The sequence below is a fragment of the Cucurbita pepo genome, chromosome LG06 (assembly GCF_002806865.2).
Source record: "Cucurbita pepo subsp. pepo cultivar mu-cu-16 chromosome LG06, ASM280686v2, whole genome shotgun sequence".
Classification (NCBI taxonomy): Eukaryota; Viridiplantae; Streptophyta; class Magnoliopsida; order Cucurbitales; family Cucurbitaceae; genus Cucurbita; species Cucurbita pepo.
In genome coordinates, this window is record NC_036643.1 from 10,061,773 (window position 1) to 10,074,474 (window position 12,702).

The window sequence follows — 12,702 nt, forward strand, 5'->3', positions numbered from 1 at the left end:
ACAATATGAGATATGTATATGTTGACCCGTCAGATAAATACGACAACTAAACTAAAGCTGCATAGTTTTGTTTCTTGACTCTACAATCCTACGTACTCGACACTCCTTGAATATATATCGAACCGCTACGTGAAAAGTAAGGTGATGAATAAATTAAGAAAGCGAGGGAAACAGCTGCAAAGCAACAAAACATGAGAAAAAGGAGTTTTCTTTACAAAGATACTATGTTTGACTTTTTTTGAGATAAGCACAAGAGCCGACATTATTTTACTTTTGACTTAAAACGACAGCCAATGAGAGAAGAACACGTGTCGGGCTCGGAAATCCTTAAGATTCTTGTGGGCCCACTAAGGCAGAGGTTCTATGCTTTGGCCTTTGGGTTGAATCCGACAAAGATTGGGACAAAAAGTGACGGTGGAGAAAAACAATGAACTTTTTTTTTTTATTTTTTTATTTTTATTATTTTTATTTTTTTTATTTTTTTAATTAATTTATTTATTTAATTTTAATTGTAATAGTCCAAAAATAAATAAATAAATAAATATTATTATAAACAAAAATTGTAATAATAAATTAAAAAAAAAAGTCAGATTTGTGAAAACAGGAAAGTCTAGCATATTTATAAGTGATGTTGCAGATCTACTTAGAAAGAGATTTGTTCTGTAAGTTATATTTTCAATCTCTTTCGTCCTTCATCCATTCTGTTATAAATTTTTTTTCCTTGTCCAATTATTTAGATTTTTTGTTAGGTTAAAATCATTCTAGAATCAATAACATTTTAGGTAAGAGTTTTAGGCCAAACAATCATTAAAAAAAATGGCCTTGAATATATTAAAATAAAAATAAAATAAGAAAATACAGTAAAATTTGACCCGAAATATTTGTTAGAATTAAACTTGTAAGAAAATAAAATAAAATAAGGAAATACATTAGATTTTTGGGAGTAAGAAAATAAAAAGGGAGATAGAAAAGGTAAAATAAATTTTGGAAGGAAGAATCTATTAATAAAATTTACTAATAATATTTGTTTACAAAATTAAAAATAAATACTAGAAAAGATTCATAATTTGGACTATATAATAACAATATATTCTCTAAATAGTAAGAATAGAAAATAAATATTTAATGAAAATAGAATTATATATATATATATATATATATNCAATGAGAGAAGAACACGTGTCGGGCTCGGAAATCCTTAAGATTCTTGTGGGCCCACTAAGGCAGAGGTTCTATGCTTTGGCCTTTGGGTTGAATCCGACAAAGATTGGGACAAAAAGTGACGGTGGAGAAAAACAATGAACTTTTTTTTTTTATTTTTTTATTTTTATTATTTTTATTTTTTTTATTTTTTTAATTAATTTATTTATTTAATTTTAATTGTAATAGTCCAAAAATAAATAAATAAATAAATATTATTATAAACAAAAATTGTAATAATAAATTAAAAAAAAAAGTCNATTGACTTGGATACAAAGGACAAAATCGAACTTTGTTAAGGATAAATTGGTGACACCAGCCTAAGCTAATCATGTAAGTGGCCTTATTATCGGCATGGTTATATNTCAGATTTGTGAAAACAGGAAAGTCTAGCATATTTATAAGTGATGTTGCAGATCTACTTAGAAAGAGATTTGTTCTGTAAGTTATATTTTCAATCTCTTTCGTCCTTCATCCATTCTGTTATAAATTTTTTTTCCTTGTCCAATTATTTAGATTTTTTGTTAGGTTAAAATCATTCTAGAATCAATAACATTTTAGGTAAGAGTTTTAGGCCAAACAATCATTAAAAAAAATGGNTTACATTCATGAAACGTTAATGTTAGGTTACATACTGAAGTGCTATGGATATGAGATATTGATAAAGGAATACAGTTAAGTTATGGGTAGAATGGGATAGGTGTGTGATAGATTGATAGAACGATAGCATTAGGATNGACCCGAAATATTTGTTAGAATTAAACTTGTAAGAAAATAAAATAAAATAAGGAAATACATTAGATTTTTGGGAGTAAGAAAATAAAAANTCGACATGACTATGATAGGTATAAGAACGTTAAGGCTATGATAAGTTAGGGAACGATATAACCACGAAGTGTTTACGATATGATATGACATGTGAATGACAGATATATATATATATATGTTGTCATATGATATGAAATATGTTATGGTACGAGATATGTGATAAATTGACATGTTTATGATATGATATATTGTGATTCGATATGTTATGGTATGATATGTATATGATGAAATGTTATGTTAAAAGCATGGGACGTTCTGTTATGTTTCCTAAATTGTGTGTATACAACATGATATGAATGACATGAAATCACGATAGATGATATGAAATTTAACCCCGTTAGAATTATGTATGATATGAGAACTGAAGAATGAGAAACGAAATGATATGAATGATGAATGATATGTGAAATGATATAAAAAAGGATATGATATGTACAGAACGCTAGCGGGGTTGTATTAAATGATAATGAAGATGAAAAAATGTTGGAACCTCATGGATTATGTGTGTTCATGTATTTAGGGATACCCCTATTCCATCACGAGGGTATGGACACATACATCTATTAGGCAGACATAGTATCGTTATGTTTTACATAATGTTATCGTGACAGTTACTAATTCTAATGGGTGTCCGGCAAAAGTTGAGCTACCAAAGAAGGCTCACCCGACAAGAAAATGAGCCAACGGTGTAAGAACTATCTGGTGAGCCCATACTCGCATGTATGGGTTGTGTATATAGTATATGGTACACATCCAAGCTGCTCAATTAGAATAGTATCGTAGCAAAAAATAGACTGATAGGTCCCGTCATTGCATTCGCATGTTCTTGCATTTAACCCCGATAGTGGAGTCATTTGCTAAGTATTTTTAAGCCACATGCTACCTTTATTTCAGACAAAACATTCTTGTATGACTGACGAAAACATCGCAATTCGAGACTATGACACATGCATAGGCTATTTGTATTATTTTTTTTTAGACTTGCTAGAATAGGATGTTTTTTTTTTTAAAAAATTTAAACGCTTATTTATTTTATTTAGTCTTTTGTTGTGTCGTTTTTAAAAGTGTTTTTCAAAACACTTAAGTCCATGACAATGTTTTAAGCTAAACGTTATATTTTGTGAAAGTTTAAATAGACTATTTCTGCATTTAATGTTTATGATATATATACAGTAACGACCTTAAGTTAAGTAGAAAATTTCCGATCGTTACGATAATGAAGATATTAAAAACATTTTAAATTTTAGAGAAAAAGTTTTAATAAAAATAAATAAAGAAAATAAGTTAATTAATAATAATAATAATAAAAGGATAATATGAGATAATCGATCTTATCTCTCCACCAACCCCTCGTTCCTTCTTCTCTAGAATACTTCAATCAACCCCTTTATCAAACAACCTACCAAATAAGTTAATTAATAATAATAACAAAAAAAAAAAAGGATAATATGAGATAATCGATCTTATCTTTCCACCAACCTCTCATAACTTCTTCTCTAAAATACTTCGATCCACATACCTTGTATGGGTAATTCCAAGTTAAGAGTGTGTTTGGCAATGCCAAGTTAAGACCTACCTTGTATGGGTAATTCCAAATTAAGAGTGTGTTATGAACACAGACTCTCCACAATGGTATGATATTGTCCACTTTGAGCATAAGTTCTCGTGGCTTTGCTTTTGGGCTTCCACAAAATACCTCATACCAATGGAGAGAGTATATGATCATTCCTTAAATTAGCCGATGTGGGACTTTCATCGAACAAAGAGTATGAAAATTGGCAAAATTAACGTGTGAACAAGAGAAAAAAGGGAAACAAATACGGAAAAAGAAGATGATAGATCTGAGAAGTATTAAATTGTTAGTCACATGGGTCATTGGAAGACTCTACTCATGCAAAGTCTCTGATGTCCGGAAGTCTAACACATGGGCCATTGTAAAATTTAGAGAAATAGTTTTACAGCAGTTTGTACTTGAAATTGATGTCACAGGCACACATAGGTCATCAAGAATAAATTGGTGACACTAGCTTAAGCTAATCAGATAAGTGACCTTATTGTTGGAGTTAGATAATTGAATGATGTAGGATGGTGCATGCCCCAGGCACCTACATGCACCATATTATTTATGTTATGTATATGTGTTGTATGTAATGACATATGATGTTATGCTATATATGCATGTGATATCCATTATGCCGTATTGTGAAGGAAATGGAACACTGTGTAGGTCATGTTATGTCATGCATGTAGGTACTATGTCATGAATGCAAGGAGAAAGAAATGATGTTAAAGTTATGCTATGAATGTAAATCATAGGGACCTCATGCATGTATGTAGGTCATGTGCAACGGGATACTTCCCCGTTATGTTATGTTAGTATGGACGTGTACCTTCGATATTTTGGATGAGGCATTACGATTATGGTCAAAGTTTTTGATAGCATATAACCCGAATAGAAATAATTAACAACTAGTCACATCCCTCTATAGTACTTTTGAGAGTATTTTAGTTTTAGGGAGTGTAGACATGATTTTGGTGACGGGTCATACACCTCAGTATTGACATAACAATGATAGCAACGACCTATCTAACATGAAAGCTTCGCAGCGGAGGCTTGGAACAGGCATATGGCATGCGGCCATGGACAACACGTCCTAGACAAGTATGACCGGGATATCTGGACATGTGGCCACAGGCAACACGTCTTGGACAAGCATGACCATGACATAACGCACACTTCATTCCGCTCTCTAATCGATGTAGAATTTCACAATCTACTTCCGTTGGTAGCAAATGCCCTCGCTAGCACACCGCTCGGTGTCTGCTCTAATACCATTTGTAACAGCCCAAACCTACTGCTAATAAATATTGTCTACTTTAGCTCGTTACATATCACCGTCATCTTCACGATTTTAAAACACATCTACTAGGGAGAGATTTTCATACTCTTATAATGAATGTTTTGTTTCAATTTTTAACCAATATGGGATCTCTCGAGGAATATACTAAATGAATTTTAATTTATAAAGATAAAATTAAAAGTTTAAAACGTAATTGTCGATTTGACGTTCAAAGGAAACATATTTTAAGAAGTGTGAGAACGAACGTGTAATTAAAACGGCAATCCTAACTGGTTAGTTCATATTTAACCTTAACAATTACTAAAAGTGATTAAGATTATTATGTAATTACTTTTACCTCTCTAAGAACAATCCAAAACACACCTCCCAAGAAAGATAAAATGATTCGTTACTTAAAAACAACCGAGATAAGTTAGTTAAGCTATGTTCAAATTGGTGGAGTATTATGAAAACAAATTCTAGAGAGAAAAAATGATTAAGATTATAATCAAAACATAAAATATTATGCATTTTTTAATTTAATGATGATATAAAAAAAATTATTGTATTTACGACCAATTTTAAATTGATGTGTCGAAGTTATGGACTAGCAAAGCTCAAATTCAAATGATGAGACGGAAAAGTCATCTAAGCCCAAACTCACACTACCGTAAAAAAGCTCTATAAATAAAGAAGTCTCCTTCATTTTTTTGAGTTCAAGAATTCGAGAACCGAACACAATTAAGACGATTCAGAAAACTTTTACATTATTCAACATAACAACGATAGTAAACTATCCACCCTCCTATCCCGACAGACATCGACGAAGTAATCAGACGAGAAGTACCCTTAGTATGGCTTCAAAGGGTTGCCTCTGAACTAATAGATGGCGGAGCGAGAAGTGCCCTTAGTATGGCTTCAAAGGGTTTAGCCTCATGAACTAATAGATGGCCTTGATTTGGAATCTCATGATATTGAATCCATGTTAGCTTTTGTGCTATAAAACGGTTCAATTCAATGGGAACCATTCGGTCTTCACTACCTTGCCACATATGAACAGAGCCCTTATTATCGGGAAATGGATTGGTCAAGGCCATGAGATCAAACTCCCATTTTCCGTAACTACATAGTATGTCTCTATTAAAAGAATCATGTTGACCTTGTTGTAATACTTTTTTCTGAAATTGTTACAAAAGAGAAAAGATTTGAATGCTTTAGCATATTAATTATGTCGAACGTAATCATTTCAAGATACGTACCTGTTCAGGACGTTCTAATAGTCGGTTTAATATGACTTCATCCGAATCAGAAAACATGCCTTCCCTACCCAACTTTGGGAACCATTTTTGTGTCATCCACCAATAGAACAACCAAGGTGTGTAATGTGCAATCCAAAATGTACGTTTGTAAGATGGAGGAAGCTTCTTAAATGATTGTTGAGATAAAGCGGAAGGAAGAGAAGGCCACCAGAAATTAACGGTAGGAACCACCATGGAAGCGCCTAGGAGTCTGCAAATATTGCTCCATCAATCTATATAGTCTATACTCAAATCATTTAGATTGTTGTGTTTATCTAGTCTCTATACTTTCAAAATATTGAATTGATGATAGCGAAATAGACAAATACCTGTGTGGGATATACTTCAGACAACTCCAAATAGCGTATGTTCCAATTGAACATCCCATTACATAAAATTTTGTGCCGATCTCCAATCTGTCAGCTAGTTCTTGAATATCAAACGCCTCGGACTTCACTGAACGTGCTGGATACGCATCACTCTCACAGTAACCAGCTCTATCGTAGATCAATATATATACCTTAAGCTCTTCCATAAGTTCCTAAAAATCAAAAGATCGAATACATTTTAGTGGAGTAATACAAGTCGAGGGGAATATTCGAGCCATGAGTAAGAGAAAAGAAGAATAATTTAGTACTTGAGAGATATGCAATTCCATATCTTTGCAGCTATCAAGGCCATGGCAAATAATGACTTTGAATTGAGCCTCTTCCTTAGAAACTCCGAGTTCTCTATAGGCTAAGTACCTTCCATCATGGAGTTGTACTCGAGGTGAAGTCATCGCAGGACCATTTGGGAACCCACATTTCTTAGCCGGTGGAGGCTTCAAAAGTGCTCGATGAACAACCCATATGATTAGAGCACCTAATGCAATCGTTACTCCGATTGATATAATCATGTTCTAATTATCTGCAAAAACAAGAACATACGGTGATTAACGATCAAACCCATTAGAAACTACAAAAAGAAAGAGAAGAACGATAATCCAATTCGAAACTCAGATGAATTCGGTGCCTTTACCTTTGTTTTTGAATAAGAAACCCTAGCCAAGAGCAAGAATTTATACCATCAAACGAGTATTGAACTCGAAATTGTTTCATCTAGAGTGAGACCAAATAGCTTAGTTGTAACCTTACGTAACGTATATTATGCATTAATTTCAAGACGCTCGAGACAAAGTTAGTTTCAACAAGTTTCACTTTAATTTTGGGATAACTTAGCGTAGAATATACTCCGACATATTCCCTCTCATTACATGCAAGAACCATACGTTTCCCATTTCATTATGAACCTTTTCTCGTTTCTTCTCTCTCTTACATGCAAGACTTTCCATTCATGCCTTATTCCTCCTCATCCTCTCTCAAAAAAGTGCCAAAAACTCTCTTCACGCTCTTCGAGTTGTTTGAGGGGTCCATCATTTCATGGAAACGATATCTCGGGAGACCTGGTTTAAATAGAATTGAAAATTTCGATCGGGAGGGAGTTGAGAATTTTTTTTTTAATTTTTTTATTTTTGTTGGCTAAATGAGGTCGGAGACGATAATTATATTCCTCATACCCGTCTCCACCCATGACCACACACAAATCTCCAATCACTTATATTGAAAAATGGATGGTTTGTTTTGACCCGTTACGTATTGCCCTCAGCTTCACGATTTTAAAATGAGTCTGAAAAGGAGAGGTTTCCACACCATTATAAAGAATTGGGCTGTTACAAATGGTACCAGAGCCAGACACCGGTCAGTGTGACAGTGAGGACGTTGGACCTCCAAAACTCTCTTCAAATTGTTTGAGAGGTCCATAAGCCCATTGAAAGGATATCTCGTGAAGACCTGCTTTAAATGAAATTGAAAATTTCGATTGAGGGAGGGAGTTCAGAGATTTCTTTTTGTTGGCTAGATGAGGTCAGAGACGATAATTATATTCTTCATACCCGTCTCCATCCATGACCACACACAAATCTCCACTCACTTATATTGAAAAATGGAAACTATTTGTAACAGCCTAATCCCATTGATAGCAGACCGCTTTAGTCCGTTACGTCTTTCCCTCAGTCTCACGATTTTAAAACGAGTCTGGTAGGGAGAGATTTCCACACGATTATAAGGAATTGGGCTGTTACAAATGGTACTAGAGACAGACACCCGGCGGTGTGACAGCGAGAACGTTGTACCCCAAAACTCTCTTTAAGTAGTTTGAGAGATCCATCAGCCCGAGGAAGTGAAATCTCGTGAAGACCTACTTCAAATAGAATGAAAAATTTCTATTTCAACTAGCAATGAGGGGGGAGTTGGGAGATATTTTTTCTCGTTTGTTAATAGGGTCACGGGCGGAGAATATATTCTCCGCCGCCCTCGATAACATGCCCTACAAGTGTATGAATATTCCTTTTATTTATGGTTTGTCTCGTTGTCATGCTTTGTTGTAAATTGTCCTAAATTTTTATTTAATTTATAACTCTCTTTCAATTTAATAAATTCATTAAATAAGAATATTATTAATTTGGTTATTAATTTTGTAACCATTTTAATATAATCTTATTTAATTCCACAACATTTGATGATTCAAACAATTGTCCCGAGATAATGGGTCTGCCTAGGAGGTTGTTTATATTGGAATTTGATATCGGACAAGAAGCGGACATCTCCTGCAACGCAAGCTGCATTGTTCGCCAATCGTGGGGAGTACTGCCTGATCATTTCTACAAACTTAAAGTCAGGCAATGTTTTCTATTTACATTCACGTCTCTTAGAAAGAGCCTTGCCTTAGACTTGATTGGAACAAAGCTAAGAAAGAAGGAGGCGGAATGGAGAAAGGAAAGGGACAAGGGTGGTCTTGCTTGTCGGGAACGGGCTTCCCAAAAAGCCAACCCGGGGCCAGAGTCAGCATAGAATGATGGTAGGTAGGCCCAAACATCACACTACACGTATAGATGCGAACCCCCCTCGTTATCGTACGTGCGACTCGGGTCAGAGCATAAGCTAGTGATGCTTTCGGCTACTGGATTCTCACCATCTAGGGTGCAGACGCCTATTACTTACTTCCTTGAAGTCCAGCACTCGGGTCGGGTTGAGAAACTCATTAAGTCAATAGAAGCTAGAGAGGAACAGTATGAGACTCAGAGTAAATCAAATGAACGTACGTTGACCTTGACTTGACAGATTCATCCAATTGAACCCACACTAAAAGGAGGACCACAAGCTCGAGGCTCGATGAAAGGCCACTTCACCAACTGGCATTACCTGCGCTTTCATCTCTCTCAGTGTGGTCAACATTGGGTATTTCCAGAATTTGATAGAGTTTTGTGTGTCACATCACATTTTTTGAGTGACATTTTGGTGAGAGTCTTTGTAGTGTAAAAGTGAGGTATTCCCTTGTAACACTTTGATTATCAGTGATTGTTTGCTACGGGTAGATGTAGGAGAATTTCTTCTCTCTGAACCACGTAAATATCTTGGTGTCTCTTTGTGTAATTCCGTTCATTGGTATTGTGAGTACATTCGTTCCGCTTTCGCTACAACAATCGGTATCATAGTTTTGTGGTTGTAGCATTTGGCGCAAAACAAGTATATGGTCACAATATGAACAACATAGAAGATACACTAGTTCATCTCGATCTAACGTCGGCATGACAAATTCTATTTCAAAACTAAGCATCACGACCTAGTAGCTTGGGTTACATCAAAAAATGAATCCTAATCTAGAAGAGACATACACAAAAGTCGTTTTAATCTCCCTCATTGTCGCACGACAAAATAACGCTCATAAAACTGAAAGAACCTATAATGTCTCACATTTTTTTATAATATTTTTACGATCGTTATGATATCTAAATGGAATTCGATTAAATCTCATTAGAACGAATTGGGTTTAAGTAAATCAAATTAAAATATAATCTTGGTCCAACACGAGTATGTATAATTTATGTTGATCGCAGCCTGTAGGCTTCTTAACAACATAATTTCCATCTAACGAGCGACGTGAACTTCCTTAATCGATAACGTTTGAACGGACTCATGATGTTTGACCTATGTGACGGTTTCAACAAGCCAACCATACGCCTCCCTTCGGTTAATGACATCTTCTCCAACATGAGTGATCACATTTCTATATTTCAACACACCACACCACTCTCGTCACAGTCGTCTTCAATGGCAAGCTACCATCAGCTTTAATTTGCGACTAGTTCGAGCCCTCACTGTGTCTCCCATCGGTCGTACATATTTGCACTATAAAAAAAAAAAGGAGGGATAAGCTTGTCGAGGAAAATGGGTATATAAGTAAGGAATATTATTTCCAATCGCACGAGGTCTTTTAGGGAAACCAAAACCAAATACATGATAACTTATGCTCAAAGTGGACAATATCATATCAGTATGGTGGGCTGTGGTTCCTAACATGGTATCAGAGTCATGCCCTTGACTTATCATGTTTATAGAATCCTTAACTGTCGAACAAAAAAGTTTTGAACTTCGAAGTTGTAGTCAAAACTGACTCAAGTGTCGAACAAAGAGTGTACTTTGTTCAAGGGCTCCAAAAAAGGAGTCGAGCCTTGATTAAGAAGAGGTTATTCGAGAGCTCCATAGCCTCAAGGGAGGCTCTACGATGTTACTTTGTTCAAATGGATGATTTTTAGGGAAGAGTCTCACATTGACTAATTAAGGGGAAGATAAACAAATCCACTGAGAGCTTATGCACAAACGGGATAATATCATACCATGGAGTAAACTGTGACTTTCATTGAGATTGATTAAAAAATATTGTTGGATATTAATTTGCAAAGGATGACTCTTGTTGTCATCTACAAAGCATCGAGAGGACGTCTTTCTCATATTGGTAGAGAAGGACTCGGTAAAGGCAGCATGAGAGACGCTGCAAACAATGCATATGGGTGTGGAACGGGTCAAGGAAGCAAATGTGCAGACATTAAAAAGCGATTTTGAGGCTATCTGCCTAAAGGATGAGATTCTATGGATGATTTTACCATGAAGGTGATAACGATCATCATTGGCACTCGTTCATTAGACGTGTACCGACCCTAGCTAGATTCCTACTTAACTTCTGTATACATAATGTAATCATTTTATGCAAAAATAATCGTAAGAATCATAATCATAAAACATTGTTATGGACTTACATGTTTATTGAAACGTCTTTAAAATAATTTAACGGAAACTAAAATAGATATACGTAAAATAAAACAGAAATACCTTATACGAACCTATACTCTACAAATTTAAATACAAACTACCTTATGCATGTGTCATGGTCGTCTAAGTTGCGATGTCACCGTCAGCCGTACATGGGAGCTTTGCCTTTACCTGGAAAATAAGAGTAGCACGTCGATTGAGTATTTTAAGAAATACTCGGTGAGTGATCCCACTATTGGAGTTAGATGCAAGCACACACAATCATGATTGGGACCTATCATTTAAATCTGAATTCCTTTAGTCGACTATTCTAAGCAGGTAATTGGATGTGTATTTACTGTTCTACACACGACCTATACGTGCGAGTATGGACCCACCCGGTTCGAACATCTCCTGGGCCCCTTTCTTGGTCGGGCTAGCATGCTCTAGTGCTGTTGCCGAATACTTGGTAGGGATAGTGACCGTCGCTGCATTATGATAAACATAATGATCATTTTCCTGCCGCATAATGTACGCGTCCGTACCATCGTAAAACGGACAATTCTCTAATGCATGAGATCCTAACATTTTTCGTTTATTAAACCATGTAAATCTACTCCATTCATTTTTCCTTCCTATCATATCATGCACTTAACATGTTCTTCAACATATCATATTATATCATGCACGTACCATATCATAAAGCATGTCACAACATGTATTATATTGTCAAACGTGTTACACCATAACATATATCATATCATTAGCACATTATATCATAACACGTATCATAACATCATATCATATCACAAACATACCATATTCATATCATTTCATAAACATTTCACACATAACAAGGATATGACACGTGCAGAACCACGAGGCACTTGTCATCATACAAACATAAACTTCTAACCATACCGATAGTAAGACCACTTACTTGGTTGACTTTAGCCAAAGTTCTATCTAACTCCAAATTTGCTTGCTTTCGTCCTTCGAATTTGTTCTCTCTTTATGTCGCGACTTCACCTATTTTGAATATTCACTTAATTTCCCTAGTAAAAATTGAATTCCATGTTTTCGGTAAAAAAAAGAGTATATATATATATATATATATATATATATATATAATAGTTTAACCCTCTCTAAATCTTTTTTTATTTTTTATTTTTTTTTCTATCTCGTCCCCATTTTTGTAATTAAGTTACTATGTACTCTCGATCGATAATCGATTTTTTTTTACGTTTATTGATCGATTTTCTGGATTTATATAAAATTATTGTCATTTAATTTCTAATTCAAAGATAAATAATTGCAACCAAATTAGAATAGCTAAGATATAACTTCTCTATAAATAAATCGGTTGTGGAGAGATGAGAAGTAAGTGTAGAGATGAGAAATGGGTTA

The 12,702-nt window shown here is 34.7% G+C and overlaps 1 protein-coding gene across 1 annotated transcript; it reads right to left on the reverse strand.

Moving 5' to 3' along the window:
* Nucleotides 1–5,534: 5,534 nt before the first annotated feature.
* On the reverse strand, nucleotides 5,535–7,290 carry LOC111796927. The gene is made up of 5 exons (XM_023679739.1): nucleotides 7,187–7,290; nucleotides 6,804–7,075; nucleotides 6,496–6,707; nucleotides 6,128–6,377; nucleotides 5,535–6,046 (listed from the first exon to the last, which is right to left on the reverse strand). Exons 2-5 carry the CDS (start codon nucleotides 7,062–7,064, stop codon nucleotides 5,729–5,731), a joined length of 1,041 nt encoding a protein of 346 aa, XP_023535507.1. The 5' UTR covers nucleotides 7,065–7,075; nucleotides 7,187–7,290; the 3' UTR covers nucleotides 5,535–5,728.
* Between the last annotated feature and the right edge of the window lie 5,412 nt (nucleotides 7,291–12,702).